Raw genomic sequence first — 18229 nt, 5'->3', positions numbered from 1 at the left:
GATGTGTTCCAAAAATCACAGTCAGGGAACAATTCAGGAAAGTTTGGTAATTTAAAAAAAATACAATGGAACTGAGCCAAAAATTGTAAGTCATAGTTACAAAAAATTCATAACCACTAATTCAAAAACAATAAAGAATGAACAAAAAAGTGTTTTAGGTTGATTCCATTTGCTTGAAAAACAACATTCAGAACGGATGACCCATGAGTAAATAGTTCTTCCAAGGGAAATAAGGTCAGAGGAGAGATATTGAACTTGGGGACTTTAGTACGCAAGAACAATTGTGACGAAAACAGGCCATTCAGTCCAACAAGCTCATCTAAGCTATTGACCTTGATTGTCCAAAATAACATGAAGTTGAGATGTGAAGCTGTCTACCATACTGCTTTGTAATTTATTCTATGTGTCTGCTTGTATAAATGAAAAAAATCTTTCTAACATTGGTATAAAGTCTGCCCAACTGTGTCCCTGTACAGCTTGGGATACACTGTACTAATTCCCTTCATAATCTGAAACACTTTCACCATGATAATAATAATTTACATTTATATAGCACTTTTCTCACTTCTCAAAGCACTACCATTCAGTGAAGACCCACAATCTCCTTACTGTGAGACAGTTAGTGCTAGCACTGTGCCATCTGTGTGACCATGTGACCTCTTAATCCCCTTTTGCTTAACCAAAGTGATGTTCAATTGGTCCTCCAGCAAAGTTAATGCCTACAAAAAAAATTAGACTGTACCATAGCAGACATCTTGATATTCTGACCAGAAACAGAGGTTCAAGGTTTTTATCTAGTCGGGTTACACAAGAAAACGTGAAATTTGCCTTCTCAGTTTTATCCAATAGCAGACAGAAATTAAACAGAATACAACAAGGCAGGTTAAAACTTACTTTTTAATTTTTTTTTTATATTTATATAATAATAATAAAAAAACCTTCCATAGAGATTCTAAAATTTCTACATCTTTTGAAAACAAATTCTTTGCTAACTATTTCTGGCAGGTTGATTGTGTGTTTTTTACCTTAAATGACTGCATGATACTTATGAAAAAATCTACACTCCTGGAATTGTTTTGTTATGTGTGATATCCCTTCTTAAAAAGACATACACTATGGCACTTGGGAAGAAATTAATTTTTGGAGTGTTTTGTGTTGGTCTTTAAAGCAACTCTCCTCTCTGATTTACTGAAGTTAAGTTCTATGCATAATGGGAATCTGTTGTCAGTTTTTTAACATTGTCCTCTGACACACACTTACCAAATCATCTACGTCAGTCCCAATCACTTTAGCTGCATGTGCATATGGATTGATTTTTTTCTGCACGAAGAAAGTAAAACACATAAATATAGTATTTTAATATAAAAATTTGTATTGGAATTTGGTGATATTGCAGCATAATGGTGCAGTTGTCAGCACTGCTGTTTCATCGCACCAGAATCCTGGATGGAATTTCAGCAGGTGGTCCTTCTGTCTGCTAAGGTTTTTCTTTGCATAGAGCAGTTACTCCCTTTTTTGGTCCCACATCCCCAAAGACAATCAGACTTTTATTATCCCTGAACAAATTGTGTTTAAGTGCAAACTTAATGTATCTATTATATAAAAAATCCTTTGAAATGACGAGACTTTTTGGAAGAGAGATGTTTTTCAAGTCCCGTCAGATGAGACTTTTACCTTGAGATTTTTTCAAGTCCCGCTCTCCCCTCAAACATTTTCAAACAAGACTACAGTCCTCTCAACACTCATTCAATGCTTTTGTCAAACACACTTCCTGCGCTCTCAGCTTTTATACATTATAACATTTTCCTCACTTTTAAGTTTACAATTAAAGAAGACGTATTATGTCCATATTGTGGTAGGTTTAGCCTGGACACAAACAGGCAGACGCAGAATGTCCCGAATGCACACACTTTTATTTACAGAGTCCTGCACACACTACAGTGCCGATGCACCAAACACCCTTGTTCAGTTCAGATCTCTCCCTTCCGGACTTCTCCTGCCGTCTTTCTACCTCTCCTTCCAAGCGTTGCCTTCTTCCTCCGGCTCCCTTACTCGAGGGAGGCGGCCTCTTTTATAGCCACCCGGATGTGCTCCAGGTGGTCTGTGACAGTCTTTTGTCTGCACTTACTGGTGTGGCGGAAGTTCCACTGTACCCAGAAGCACTCCAGGTGTCCCTGGAATTCCTTCCAGCAGCACTTCCAGGTGTGGCAGAAGTGCTGATCTCTAGGGCTCCAATAAGGTTGAGCTTCCATGCTTGGTTCCTGTGGCCCCCATATATTCCAGGGCGGCTGCCCTTTCGTGGTCCAGGGGAGGTGTAATCCCTCTCCTGGTCTTTCCACGCGTCCCGGCTGGGCATAACCTCTGGCCATCCACCACAATATCTTATTGAAGAATTTCATCACGAAGGGTTATCAACATAAAAAATGAGTACTCGCGCAATCATAGCACCGAGAAACAAGGAAGGCAAACGAATTAATGGCAAAAATGTTGATTGGTTACACTGCAAATTGGTTAAATGAGTATCAATAGACTATGCTGAAACAGTTATGTCAATGTCCATTCTTACAGCACACATATTACTATAGAAAGAAGTATGTGTCCAAGAAAGGTAATGTAGTACATCTTCTGCAGATAACATTAGACAACAAAGAAGATCTTGATATGCCATTCGTATTAAAACGTTAACGGTTTCTGGTTAGAATAGCTTCTGCAAAGGCAATTAAGAAATCTCAGAGCCAAACAATAGAAAAAGTCGTTTTATTTAATAGAGAGAAAGAAACAAAATTCAATCATGGACAGTTATACGTTGCCTTGATGCATATGTAAGAATTCCCATGAAAATAAAAATCTGTTTAAATTATACATCCACATCCCCATACACGAGCGGCAGAACCGCAAAGAAGCTAGCGCAAAGCACAGGCCCAGGGGTTGGCGAGCGAAGTGAGCAGGGGGCAAAGCCCCCTAGTTGTCATACAAATACAAGAAAATAAGCCACGAGACAATCAATGATAGCTGCTGTTGTAATCGGCACACACAAGCCTAAGAATATTGCGCTGTAACAGTGCATGAAAGATTATATGGCGATTTTAAACTCACTCCATATGAATGGGTGCAGGTAGTGCATGCAGTGGACGAGTCCAGTCCAGGGGGTCCCACATATAAAACTTGCTTAGATTCCATACTAAAATCTTTCTTATGCCCAAAAGGCGAAAATAACACATATAAAAATAACATTTATAAAACACTTAATACTGTACACCATGTGTCCCGCCAAGCTCCTTTATAAATTTCATATCAGCTTAAAACTGTGTGTTCATGCATGAGCTTTTAGTGATACCCTGTTACCTTCCACCAGTAATTGATTGCTTAAAAAATGTTTTTTTTTAATAATATTGAGATATTTAAATAATATTTAATATTGATGATACAATACAATACAATTTATTTTTGTATAGCCCAAAATCACACAAGGAGTGCCGCAATGGGCTTTAACAGACCCCAGCCTTGACTCTCTAAGAAGACAAAGAAAAACTCCCAAAAAAACCCCAGTAGGGAAAAAATGGAAGAAACCTCGGGAAAGGCAGTTCAAAGAGAAACCCCTTTCCAGGTAGGTTGGGCGTGCAGTGGGTGTCAAAGAGAAGGGGGTCAATACAATACAACACATGATTGTATTGATCTAATCACCATATAAATCTTGCCGAAGAACAGATGGAAAAAAAGGCAGACAATGAAACTTCAGTGAATGTAGATGTGAGGTATTAGTTTCCCAAATACTGTTTAATAAAATAAAGAAGTCAACGTTAGTCGGGCATGTTTGAGCATCGTATATTACTTGTATATGAATTAAATTAAAGTGTTTTCTGTTTACGAAAGCAAATTCATTCTGTGATGGTGCCTTCATCGCAACATGTGTGCAGTCAATTGTGCAAATTACATTTGGAAAATAAGCAATTACTGCAAATTGTCTTTTAATCTCAGCCTCTTGACCGTGTCAGTCAGGAAATTGAACATATCTGGGTAGCATCTTATTGAGCAGTCGCTTACAGATGGTATGAAGTGGCTCAGGGATGACTGTGAGACTCCTGACTTGTCATCCAGTTCGTGCTGAAATGTGCCCGTCCCTAAATACAGTATCCTTTGGTTGTTAAAGCTTGTAATTGAACAGGGATGACATGGCCTCATTAAATGTAGGCTCCCAGTTCAAGACACAACTCCAAGAGGACGGCTCTAGAAGGTCTAAATCGACTTATAAGTCGGCTATAATTGTGAGCCAAAAACCATAAAAAACTTGCTCCTTGTGTAGCCCGCCATTGGCAATGTCCTCCAAATGAGTTAATGCTGCCATTGGCACTTATGTTGTACAACGCACAGCAATCCCTTTTTATAGACAGAATATAGAGGATAGACACTAAGACAGTTAACATTAAGCACATGCATTAGGAGTTATTACCAAAACTGAAGACAGCTGTGTTGAGAGAACATGTCAGTTAACTGTGATGCGGTTAGCTCAAGAACAACAGAATGTGCTTGATTCGTCATTTTAATGCACATTGAAGAAAGAATTTCTGTACGTTTTATTGGCGTCACTAAAATGCCAAACACCAGAAAAGTCTGCGTGGGACTTGCAGGTGGCCACGTTCAGAATGTTCAGCAAATTTGCACTTCAAGTTCATGTTTTATAAATTACGACTTTTGTCGAGCGTAACCACGTTTTACACGCGAGGCCTCCGTTCCTGGTGCTGCCAGAATAGCCTTCGTCCCTCCACGATCTTGGATTTGGATTACTGAGGTTTGAAAATAGAAGGATATTCCTTAGCCAAAGCAGAGCTTCTTCTTCTTTTTTTTTTTAGTTTTATTGATTTTATTGTAATCATTCCATACAAATAGATCAATTTTTAAAAAAAAATAGGAGTGAAAACAAATCAACCCCCACCCCTGAGAAAGAGAGCGTGGCCAACGGAGTAAAACTTAGAACTAGTAAAATTAAATAAATTGATGAGTTTAATAGGCGGATAAAGATAAATGAAATGGGAAGAGAATCTACTTCCTCAATGCTTTAAGAGCTTATTCTAAAATATTCTTAATCAGTTCCAGCCAGGTTTTGAAAAAGTTCTGCACAGATCCTCTAACTGAGAATGAGATTTTTTCCAATTTCAAATAATATAAAACATCAGTTACCTACTGACTTAAAAGAGGAGAGTTAGGATTCTCCCAGTTTAGCAAAATAAGTCTGTATGTCAATAGTGTAGTGAAGGCCATCACAGTTTGTTTGAGCTTCTTCTGAGTGTTATACTTTCTTCTAAATATTTTATTTGAATGCCTGGGAAACTGCAAATCTCTGTAGAGTGTGCAGGTGCGCCAGAGACGATGTGACATAAATGACGTCTGGAGCTCTGACCTGCAGTTGAAGTAAGCTGTCTCTCTCTTTCTAGCCTCTCAGCGAGTCAAACTGTTTTGTAGTCACTGGTTCATCTGTCACACTAAACGGCATGCATTTGGGAGACAGACATACCCAGGAGTACCTTGGCTTGTTTCTCTCAGTGAAGTGTTATGACAGTTGGAGACCAATCTCCATGTTTCCATGATCTAACAGATTTGGATCCAAAAATCGGTTCTGGGAAAGCTCTCAGGAATAAAAATCTGTTTAAAATACAGTCTGTAACTTTTGCTTATTAAAAAAAAAAAAGTTCAGCTTTTTTGCATCTTGCCATATATCAATCATTTTACCTTTGTCATTTCTGCTTGTCTGCTTCTGCCCTTTCTGGGGTCAGTTGGAAATAATTTAAATATTACAGCCATCTGGTTTATTTTAACATTGTGTGTGTGGTCTAAATATGTATGTTGGAGGAAGTCAGCTTAAAAAAGGTTTTGTTTTTGCTTTGTCTGTTTCATAAATGTGATTAAATGGTAGTATGTGCACACATGCATACACAGTTGATGTGTGTGTGTGTATGTAAAGAGTGTAATTTCGTATCATTTACATATGTATAGCTATAATGTATGAGAAGCTTGCAAAATTTTACAAGTGCAAAACACTCTGAGTAACATTTTTATGTCAGGATACTCGCTAGGTGTTACCTTTATTTTGAACTTTGTTCACAGCTGTAGTAGAATTGCTGGTCCAGCCATTATAAAAGTGAAAGCTGCTCGCAGAAAAGCCATCACGTCTTTATTATCTAATGAGGCTGTGTCAGCATTAACAAGTAGCTGTCGGAGTGGTCTGTAGGTAAAAATCAGATCTGGTTTCCCAATTAAATTTAACAAGCTCATACAAAAATGCTACTGCAAGTTTTTTTGTAATCATTTTCAAACGGGTTTCTTTATTCTTTTGACAGCTGGTGACCTTGCTGCAGATGTGGGTCATTCCTTTGTATTTCACCGTAAAACTTTACTGGTGGCGTTTTCTGTCCACATGGGGAATGTTCTCTGTAATAACCAGCTACGTCATCTTCAGAGCAACCCGCAAACCACTTTCTGGAAGGACACCACGGTACGTGCTGCACTCAATCTTCTCTTGTTTCATTCTACAGTAAAATCTAAGGGGCAGTGGTTAGCTCTCCTGCCTCATGGACCCAACATCCTATATTCAAATCCCATGTCCAGTTACTGTCTACATGGAGTTTGCCTGACTTTGTAGTTTCTGTGTGAATTTTCCTCCGTTATCTTTAAGATGTACAGTGGGTATAGAAAAGAATCCCCCCCTTGGAAATATTCCCATTTTTTTGCTTAAATGAAAACACACAAACCAATATTTTTTTCCAGCTTTACTTACTCAGTGCAATCTATAACATCCAAGTGAAAGATATCACAGCTACAGTTTACAATTTTAAAAAATAAAAAGCAAGAAATACTGAGATGAATAAAGGATCTCCCTCCTAAACTCAATCAGATGTAAGTGCCCACCATTTCCATTGCGGTTACTGGCTTCCTTCCACCTGCGATCAATGTAATGAGTGTGATCAGTGAAGCTGTTCCTGGTCCATTCATTCTCTTGCTTGGTAGTGCAACTGACAGCAAACAGCTGACTATGATCTCAGGGATAGAGTTGTGGACAGACATAAGTCAGGAGATGGAGACAAGAAAATCTCAAAGGCTTTATCAGTCCCAAGGAGCAGAGTAAAGTCCATCGTAAAGAAGTGGCAAGTGTTTGGTACTACTAGGACCCTCCATGGATCCTCCAAACTGGATGGAAGAGCAAGAAGGAAACTGGTAAGACAGGCTACCGAGAGGCCAATGGCCACTTTGAAGGAGTTACAGGATTTTATGGCAAAAAGTGGTCATTGTGTGCAGGAGACAACAATTTCACAAGCGCTCCACAATTGTGGCTTGTTCGGGAGAGTCGCAAGGAAAAAGCCACTTCTCAAGAAAGGCCACATTAAGGCTTGAGCCTTTGAGGTTTGAGCTTTGCCAGAATGCACCTTGAAGATTCTGATGCCAAGTGGAAAAAGGTCTTATGGTCAGATGAGTCCAAAATCAAACTATTTGGTGGAAATCCAATGCAGCTAACCATCCACAACACACCAAACCTACAGTAAAGTATGGAGGTGGCAGCATCCTGTTGTGGGGGGCCTGGGACTCTTGTTAGGGTAGAAGGAAAAATGGATGGGGCAAAATACTGTCAAATTCTTGAGGAAAACCTGCTATCCTCTGCCAGAAAGTTGAAGATGAGCAGAATGTTCACCTTTCAACACGACAACGACCCAAAGCACACAGCAAAATTGACCATACAGTGGCTGAAGGAGAAAAAGATGAATGTCCTGATGTGGCCCAGTCAGAGCCAAGACCTAAATCACTCTAAAAATCTGTGGATTTTCAATTTGACCGAACTTGAACAGTTCTGTAAAGAAGAGTGGGCAAATATTATTCAATCTAGATGTGCAAAGCTGATAGAGAAGTATCCCAACAGAATCAAGGCTGTCATTAAAGCAAAAGATGGTTCAACAAAATATTGACATGGGGGTTTGATTCTTTATTAATCTCAGTATGTGTTGTTTTGGATTTTTTATAATTCTTCTGAACTGTAGCTGTGATATCTTTCACTTGGATGTTATAGGTTGCATTGAGTAAGTAAAGCTGGGAAGATAGATTTTGTGTGTGTGTTTTCATTTAAGGCTGTAAAGCAAAAAAAAAGGGAATGTTTCGAAGGGGGAATTCGTTTCTATACCCACTGTATGTGTTAGGTAATTTACAAATTATAAATCTGCACCCTGTGTGTGTTATGTGCAAGAGTGGGCCCTGGAATAGGCTGCTGCCCAATGCTGCCAAGATAAGCTGTGGTCTGATCATGACTCTGAACTGGATTAAGTGGATGTGAAAAATGTTATGTACTTGTGTAATGCTATATATACTGTACCAATCAGCCGCAACATTAAGAGCACTTGCTTAAATATTGAGTAGGCCCCCTAAAAGCATCTCTGACCTGTCAAAGCATGGACTCAACAAGACCTCTGAAAGTGTCCTGCGGTATCAGACACCAAGACATTACCAGCATATCTTTTAAGTCCTGAAAGTTGAGAGGTGGGGCCACCACGGATCAGACGTGTTTTTTTCAAGCACATCCCTCAGGTGTTCGATCAGACTGAGATCTGGGGATTTTCAAGGCCAAGTCAGCACCTTGAACTCTTTGTCATGTTCCTCAAAACATTCCTGAACATTTTTTGCAGTGTGGCAGCACACAAACCTGCTGAATGTAGCCACTGCCATCATGAAATACCGTTTCAGTGAAGGAGTGTAAATGGTCTGCAACAGTCTGTAGGTAGGTGGTAGGTGTCAAAGTAACATCCACATGAATGCCAGGACCCAAGGTTTCTCAGCATCACATTGCCTTTGTCGGTTTGGCTTCTTCAAATAGAGCATCCTACTGCCCTCTCTTTCCCAAGTAAATGATGCACACAACTGACTATCCACATGATCTAAAAGAAACATGATTCATCAGACTAGGCCACCTTCTGCCATTGCTCCATGATCCAGACCTGATGCTCATACAGTTGTGCTTGAAAGTTTGTGAACCCTTTAGAATTTTCTATATTTCTGCATAAATATGACCTAAAACATCATCAGATTTTCACTCAAGTTCTAAAAGTACATAAAGAGAAACCAGTTAAACAAATGAGACAAAAATATTATACTCGGTCATTTATTTATTGAGGAAAATGATCGAATATTACATATTTATGAGAGGCAAAAGTATGTGAACCTCTAGGATTAGCAGTTAGTTTGAAGGTGAAATTCGAGTCCGGTGTTTTCAATCAATGGGATGACAATCAGGTGTGAGTGGGCACCCTGTGTTATTTAAAGAACAGGATCTATCAAAGTCTGCTCTTCACAACACATGTTTGTGGAAGTGTATCATGGCACAAACAAAGGAGATTTCTGAGGACCTCACAAAAAGAGTTGTTGATGATCATCAGGCTGGAAAAGGTTACCAAACCATCTCTAAAGAGTTTGGACTCCACCAATCCACAGTCAGACAGATTGTGTACAAATGGAGGAAATTCAAGACCATTGTTACCCTCCGCAGGAGTGGTCGACCAACAAAGATCACTCCAAGAGCAAGGCGTGTAATAGTCGGTGAGGTCACAAAGGACCCCAGGGTAACTTCTAAGCAACTGAAGGCCTCTCTCACATTGGCTAATGTTCATGTTCATGAGTCCACCATCAGGAGAACACCCATCAACAATGGTGTGCATGGCAGGGTTGCAAGGAGAAAGATAATCAAAAGTTACCAGAAACGTTTAGTTGCAGTTTTTGCTGCAAAGGAGGGTCACACCAGATACTGAAAGCAAAGGTTTACATACTTTTACCACTCACAAATATGTAATATTCAATCATTTTCCTTAATAAATAAATGACCAAGTATAATATTTTTGTCTCATTTGTATAACTGGTTTCTCTTTATCTATTTTTAGGACTTCAGTGAAAATCTGATGGTGTTTTAGGTCATATTTATGCAGAAATATAGAAAACTCTAAAGGGTTCACAAACTTTCAAGCACAACTGTATAGTGTCAGCATGGACACTTTGATTGGTCTGTGGTTAAGAGAACCATAAGCAGCAAGATTGGATGCACGATGTGTTCTGACACCTTTCTCTCATAGCCAGCATTAAGTTTTCCAGCAATATGTGCTACAGTAGCTCTTCTGTGGGAGTGGACCAGACAGGTTGGCCTTTGCTCCCCACGTGCATCAGTGAGCCTTGGGCACCCACGACCCTGTTGCTGGTTCACCAGTTGACCTTCTTTGGACTACTTTTGATACTGTAGGTACTAACCACTGAAGGAACACCCGTCAAGGCCTACCATTTTGGAGATGCTCTAACCCAATCATCTACCCATCACAATTTGGCCCTTGTCAAAGTGACTCAGACCCTTACACTTGCCCACTTTTCCAGTTTCCAACACATCACCTTCAAGAACTAACTGTTAAAGTTCTGCTTAATATATCCCACCCCACGGCAGGTGCCATTGTAACAAGATAATCAATGTTATTCACTTCACCTGTCAGTGCTTTTAATGTTGTGGCAGATCAATGTATATGCTATTGTATGTTATGCATTTCTACATTCTGGTCTGTATTTAAATGAATATGACAGCTCAGCAGGTTTTATTTTCAAGTTTTATCTTCAGCCTAGGATACATGTATTCCAGCTACCTGAGTTGTCATGAAATGGAGTCTTAAACAAAGACAAAATGGCTGTAAGACCTCCAAAAAAGGCCAAGAAGCAGGCCAGAACCTTCACTAACCTACTCAGAAGAGACTCACCTTAAATCAGCCAGGCCCCAAATATTACCTGCTGGCTTCTGCTGGAGCAGGCCCCAATAAAATGGGTTACTGGCAAAACCATACAAAAACAAATAACCATCAACCCCTGTGAATGAAAAGGACAGCAAGGTATCTTTATGAATCAAATATTTATTTACAAAAATCAGAGAATATAACAAAATGCGGGCAAAGCAATTCTTGGCTGACAAATATCAATACACCATCCAGAATAATGATCCAAGAAAATAATTGGACAATATAAAAAAAAACAGTAAATTGTTACAGAAAAAGCAATGCTTACAGAACTCCACAATAATTAAATGATTACTCAGCCAATTTAAATAGCCAGAGAGAAGGCTCAGGGGTGGTGACATCAGGATGGTCTTGCCCCTTGATGTCCCACCGACAAAATACAAGGAACATAACAGAAGATGATTTTACACATAGAAACATAATAATACATAACCAAAAGGACTATTAACAAATCATACAGTAAATAATTACACAAAAACATAAAAAAGAACACAAACAAAGCGCAGAGAACCTATTCTGACCGACATATAGTGTGACTGCTATAGCGAAACAAATATGATTTAATTCATTCATTTTCTAAATGTACTTTTTCTGTTACAGGGTTACAGGGAGTTGGAGCCGATCCCATAGAAGCAGAAATGGAATACCAGTTTCATTGTAGGATACACTCAAGCATACACTCTCCTCAGACTGATATACATTTGCCAATCAACCTAAAATACACATCTTTGGGATATGGGGGAAAGTGATGAAAGCCCACCCACAAACATTTTCATTCATTCTAGATTAGGTTTTTTTAGGACATTAGAACAATCTAGATGAGAACAGGCCATTCAGGCAAACAAAGCTCACCAGTCCTATCCACTTAATTCATCTGAAATCACATCAAGTTGATTTTTGAAAGTCCTACTGTCCACCACACTACTTGGCCACTTACTCCAAGCATCTGTGGTTCCTCCGTGTGAAGAAAACGTCTTAATTTTTATGCAAAATTTACTTTTAAGAACTTTCTAGCTGTGTCCCCCTGTTCTTGATGAACTCATTTTAAAGTTGCCGTCTTGATCCACTGGACTAATTCCTTTCATCATTTTAAACACTTCAGTCAGGTCTTCTCTTAATTTCCTTTTGCTTAAACTGTAAAGGTTCAGCTCTTTTTACCTTTCCTCATAACTCATCCCCTGCAGTCCTGCAATCAGTAAGATGAATCAGTAAATGTCAGTTAGCCTAGTAGAAGAGAGAGTGTGTGAATATGCTCAGTGATAGACTGCCATCCATTAATGCTGCCAGGGTATGGTTGGCTAAACTGTAACTAGTGGGAAATATGTCATAAGAAAATTGATATATTGGCAGTCCTAAAGTGGTCCAACATGACTAAATGTGTGTGTGTTGTATGTTGGACTTGTGTCCACTGTTGCTAGTAAGGACTCTAGACACCCAACTTTTGTTCAACTTCACTGATCTCATCACATCCTTAGGTTAATGCAAGTGCAAGATATGAGCAACATTAGGGTTTAGACCTGTCTGATTTTACAAATGTTGTTTATTTTGAACACTATTATATATATTTTTTCTATGCTTTAAGGCTAAGTATGCAATAAATTGCTGCCATTAGGTGAATGTGTTTCAGTTAGCAAGGGTGTAATTTCCAAAAATCTAGTTTCACATTTAGTATTAAACGATGACACTGATCAACAGTGGAAATTTAAACCAACTTTAGTAAGGGGCATTTGCTTGATTTCTATATACTTTAGATCAGGGGTTTCCAACATGTCACTCGCAAGGTACCGGTAGCTCGCAACCTCTTTCCAAGTAGCTCACCAAAGGGTTAATGAATCCTACATAAATTTGAAAACTTGATTAGTCAAATTAGGGGTGGGCGATCTTTCCAAAAAATCTTATCACAATCCACAATCTGAATTGCAATCTATCTTTTCAATGTGGCATACACTTTAGTGAATATTCGGATTCAAACTCAATCAAGACCTAAGTAACACTTTATTTTAAATATCAAACAAAGCTGAATTCAATTGTTCTCTCGTTCTTGCGAGCTAAGTGGAGTTAAGGAACGTGCCCCAAAGCTGGCGAGTGAGTGAGTGAGGGAGGCCCCTCCCTCCGGCCCGCCGCATGGATCTCGGATTTGCGCAAACAAATCGGTCCCACAAGCGAACTATGATACATAGCGAAATGAGAGAAGTCGCAGAATCAACTGGAATGTTCAAGCAAATTTTAGAAAAAAAAAAAACAATTTAAATCTGTTTAGTACTTCTCTCGTGAAAAGCGGAGAGACATTGGATTTTATATATTGTATATTAGTAAACCTTCAAAATAATGTGCAGTTAAAGTCTCAACAGCATTCTCAGCATTTCTGCAGCTTAGTAGAGCCAGATAACTATAGGGATTTTCACCAAGCAGCTCTGAAAATGTCTGCTTTGTTTGGGTCTCCATACCTCTGTGAGTCTGACGTGAATGTCATGAAATCTAAGTTCAGAACAAGGTTGACAGATGAACATTTAAATGACTCCATAAGAGTGAACCTAAGTGGCTCCACTCCACCATACACCTCAGTGTCAGTCATCTGACTAACTAAAAAACACATCACACATGCAACTGGACCTGTGAATAAAGTGACACAGTGACATGTGACAAAATGACAAATGAAGAAATCATATCTGTGTATTTGGAATTGCACTGTTTTGTTTTGGCAGCATTCACAATTTAATTCAGTAGTGTGAGATACACTAGAAAATGCATGCAGACATACAAAATGCACTTACATGTGAACTAAATATTTTTTTGTGATGTTTTAATGCAAAATGTGAGTTATCATAAGATTTGAAACTTTTGGTTGATTATATAAATGATAATTTTTCATCAGTCTGGCTGTGTTCAGTCTCCACATATGACAAAGGAGAAATGACAGAAAACCGTGTGATAATGTTGATATTATGTGGCACATAGTAGCATTCTGAGGACCTTAAGATCCCAAGAATATAATGATATTTTGCAGCTGTTGGGTGAATAAGCATTGGCAGGAATGGCCTATTCTCTTCAAAATTGACCTTAAGCTCTTCCAACATACAGTTAGGTCCATAAATATTTGGACAGAGACATTTTTCTAATTTTGGTTCTGTACATTACCACAGTGAATTTTAAATGAAACAACTCCGATGCAGTTGAAGTGCAGACTTTCAGCTTTAATTCAGTGGGTTGAACAAAAAGATTGCATAAAAATGTGAGGCAACTAAAGCATTTTTTAACACAATCCCTTCATTTCAGGGGCTCAAAAGTAATTGGACAAATTAAATAACTGGAAATAAAATGTTCATTTCTAATACTTGGTTGAAAACCCTTTGCTGGCAATGCCAGCCTGAAGTCTTGAACTCCTGGACATCACCAGATGCTGGGTTTCCTCCTTTTTAATGCTCTGCCAGGCCTTTACTGCAGCGGCTTTACTTTCAGTTGCTGTTTGTTTGTGGGCCTTTCTGTCTGAAGTTTAGTCTTCAACAAGTGAAATGCCTGCTCAGTTGGGTTAAGATCAGGTGACTGACTTGGCCATTCAAGAATTTTCCACTTCTTTGCTTTAATAAACTCCTGGGTTGCTTTGGCTGTATGTTTTGGGTCATTGTCCATCTGTATCATGAAATGCCACCCAATCAATTTGACTGCATTTAGCTGGATTTGAGCAGACAGTATGTCTCTGAACACCTCAGAATTCATTCGGCTGCTTCTGTCCTGTGTCACATCATCAATAAACACTAGTGTCCCAGTGCCACTGGCAGCCATGCACGCCCAAGCCATCACACTGACTCCACCGTGTTTTACAGATGATGTGGTATGCTTTAGATAATGAGCTGTTCCACAGCTTCTCCATACTTTTTTCTTGCCATCATTCTGGTAGAGGTTGATCTTGGTCTCATCTGTCCAAAGAATGTTTTTCCAGAACTGTGCTGGCTTTTTTAGATGTTCTTTAGCAAAGTCCAATCTAGCCTTTCTATTCTTGAGGCTTATGAGTGGCTTGCACCTTGCAGTGCACCCTCTGTATTTACTTTCATGCAGTCTTCTCTTTATGGTAGACTTGGGTATTGATACGCAGACCCCCTGAAGAGTGTTGTTCACTTGGCTGGCTGTTGTGAAGGGGTTTTTCTTCACCATGGAAATGATTCTGCGATCATCCACCACTGTTGTCTTCCGTGCACGTCCAGGTCTTTTTGCGTTGATGAGTTCACCAGTGCTTGCTTTCTTCCTCAGGATGTACCAAACTGTAGATTTTGCCACTCGTAATATTGTAGCAATTTCTCGGATGGTTTTTTCTGTTTTCGCAGCTTAAGGATGGCTTCTTACACCTGCATGAAGAGCTCCTTTGACCGCATGTTGTCTGTTTACAGCAAAATTGTCCACATGCAAGCACCACACCTCAAATCAACTCCAGGCCTTTTATCTGCTTAATTGATAAGACATAACTATGGACTTGAACACACCTGCCCATGAAATAGCCTTTGAGTCAATTGTCCAATTACTTTTGAGCCCCTGAAATGAAGGGATTGTGTTAAAACAAATGCTTTAGTGGACTCACATTTTTATGCAATCTTTTTGTTCAACCCACTGAATTAAAGCTGAAAATCTGCACTTCAACTGCATCTGAGGTGTTTCATTTAAAATCCATTGTGGTGATGTGCAGAACCAAAATTAGAATAAAGTTGTCTCTGTCCAAATATTTATGGACCTAACTGTATTGCTGTAAACTATTGAGAGCCTCAGCCTCCCAACTTCCTGGTCATTAGGAGGCAGAGCAGACTCTTTTTTTCTTTTGAGCTTGCGTTCCTTTCATGTGCGTATTGTGATCCTTCACATCTTCTGCTTTATGTTCAGCGCTGCGATGTACTGTAACTGAGATTTTGCCAGTACTCTCCAAGAGCTGTCAACACTTCAGTTCGCCAGTATTGTAATTGTTAGTTTTTTTTGTAGAAAATCTGGACATTACAAATATGTGTCAAATCCTGAACAAACATAAATGGTAAAACAAGTTAGTTACTGTATATGAGAGAAAAATCCTAAATGCTTACAATATACATGCAAGAGATGAGGAATAATTGGTAAATAGCAATGGGAAGGCCAAAGACAACAAAAGAAGTACAGTTTACATGGCAACAAAAAGGTTGGAGCCATTTTAGGCTTGGGAGGTGCTGTAGATGCCCCAGAGGATGGAAGGGCATCCTGCCCAGGACAGTGATGGATCTCTTACACAGCCGGGATGCCATGACGGAAGGATGGACTAAGTGCGGGCAATACCTGGCCAGGATGCCTTTTGATTCCCATCCTGAGTGGGATGTTCGAAGGCTACGTGAATCAGTAAAAGAGGACGGCAGGGAGCAGTTCATCTCCCACTATGCTAGATGGCAGTGTTCCTTATACTGTATACAGTCCCGGTTTGGATACCCATAGAGCTACATGGGAATTGGAGTCGTGAAGTGTAGTCCTATAGGGGTCCCTGAGGAACAATAGAGGGCGCAGCAAGGGGAGGACCTACTTGGCTTTCTTATGACCCGGAAGTACTTCCAATTGACCATGGTACATCACCAGAACTGCTCCAGGGTCCAGCGTAAAAGAAGCCCGCTGCATCACATGGACGAGTCAGAGTCGAGAGGCAGTAGGCTATGCTCCTGGAGGAGAGAAGGAGAGAGAAATTAAAAGTCTGTATATTGGCTGTGGTTTTAATTGTATTGAGCTGTGAGTGGATTAAAAGTCCTTTATTTTGGAACCGGAGTTGGGTTGGGTCGTGTGTGACTGGGATTTGGGGGCTCAGTGGCGCACCCTACTGTTCACAATGGGCATTAGGATAACGTTATGTCAAAGCTTCAGGATAAATAGACAGTAGAATATAATAATAATAACAACAACAACAATAATACATTTTATTTCGTATACTCAAAGAGCAACATAATGTGAGTGAGGACTGCAACCGGGAGACTGCACATACATTTTTTTCTTTGCTGTTTTTACTTTAATAAGCTGCCATGGTTAAGTCATGTTATTTCCGAACCTACTTAATGCACACTAGGCTCATGGTACAGGGTGCTGGAGCCTAGCACAGCCAGCACAAGATGCAAGGCAGGAACAAACTCTGGTCAGGACGTCAGTCCATTGCAGGTTGAACACACACGCATCAACACAGGCATATTTGGCATCATCAATTCTCCTATCCTGCAAAAAGAAAGTGGGAGGAAACTGGAGCACCCGGAGAAAACCCACACAGTCATGGGGAGAACATGCAAGTTCTACGCAGGGAGGACCAAGGACGTGGACCCTGGTCTCCTTATTGCCTGCTAGCAGCGCTACCACTGCACCACCGTGCCACCCACCTTCATGTGTTACCTGCAAATAAACAGTCTTTGGGCAGCTATTTAATTAATGTAGCAGTGATGACGCCTGCCAGCCACGCCAGGCATGGGCAGGTAACTTTGTTTTAGGCGTAGTTTGATTCAGGCTGTAAAATGAACACTTCACACTGCGTTTTGGTCTTGTGCCTTTTATTAAGTTTTATGCTGTTTCAGTGCTCATTCTGACCAGCACAGTTGACTTTATCAATATTTTTTTATTGATTGAAAAACATGAGAATAAAGTAACATTTGTAAGATTTACTGAATTAGCTAAATTTCAGACATTCTGTAGGAGAAAAGTTCTAGGTTCTCACCTGACGCATTCTGTAGGCTGGTTTCTGTTCATTGCTGTTTTTGTCACAAGCCACCTTGCTATCTATGGTGTCCATGACGGTATCCTTTTCTGAGAACAGGAGTTTATTTTTATTATTACGTATATGGCCAACTCTTTTATGTAAGGCGCTTACAAGATCAGGACACATTCCTGCCATTAAAAGATTTTTTTACTTACATCAGAACACTGGAACAGTTTTGATGAGGACAGACCATCCGGGCCAACAAGCTCGTCCATCATCTTCACCTCAGTTAAATAACGTCAAGTCGAGATTTGAAGGTCCCTAAAGCCCTACTCTTCACACTATTTGGTAATTTATTTCACGTGTTTGTGGTTCTTCGTGTGAAGACATACTTTCTAAATTTGTTCTGCCCTAAACAAGTTTCCAACTGTATCGTCATGTTCTTGTCGAAGAAGTTAATTTAAAGCAACAGCTGCGATCCACCGTGCTAATTCCCTTCATAATTTTAAACACTTCAGTTACGTCACCTCTTAATTTCCATTTGCTTAAATAGAAAAGGTTCAGCTCCTTCAATCTGTCCTCGTAGCTCATATTTCTCAGTCCTGAATCAGCCTAGTTGTTCTCCTCTGGAGTTTCTTTAGAACTGCGCCATCTTTTGTAGGTGTGTTTGCATATGCTGTTGGAACATAAGAAGACTCGGTCAGCAACAATGCAAGACTCGACACAACTTCTAGTAAAGGATTAGTTATTGAAGTAGTAGTAA

At 39.7% G+C, this 18229-nt stretch overlaps 1 protein-coding gene across 1 annotated transcript in view; it reads left to right on the top strand.

Moving 5' to 3' along the window:
* Positions 1 to 18229, top strand: part of rnf175 (ring finger protein 175) — a 168543-nt gene that overhangs the window by 103811 nt on the left and 46503 nt on the right. The window contains exon 4 of the mRNA XM_039750278.1: positions 6336 to 6490. Within this exon, the coding sequence (XP_039606212.1) occupies positions 6336 to 6490 (155 nt within the window). The remainder of the gene's footprint in view (positions 1 to 6335; positions 6491 to 18229) is intronic.

The sequence above is a fragment of the Polypterus senegalus genome, chromosome 4 (genome assembly GCF_016835505.1).
Source record: "Polypterus senegalus isolate Bchr_013 chromosome 4, ASM1683550v1, whole genome shotgun sequence".
In the NCBI taxonomy this organism is placed as follows: domain Eukaryota; kingdom Metazoa; phylum Chordata; class Cladistia; order Polypteriformes; family Polypteridae; genus Polypterus; species Polypterus senegalus.
Note: the sequence above shows the minus strand (reverse complement) of the source record. Positions and strands in the feature narration are given on the sequence as shown.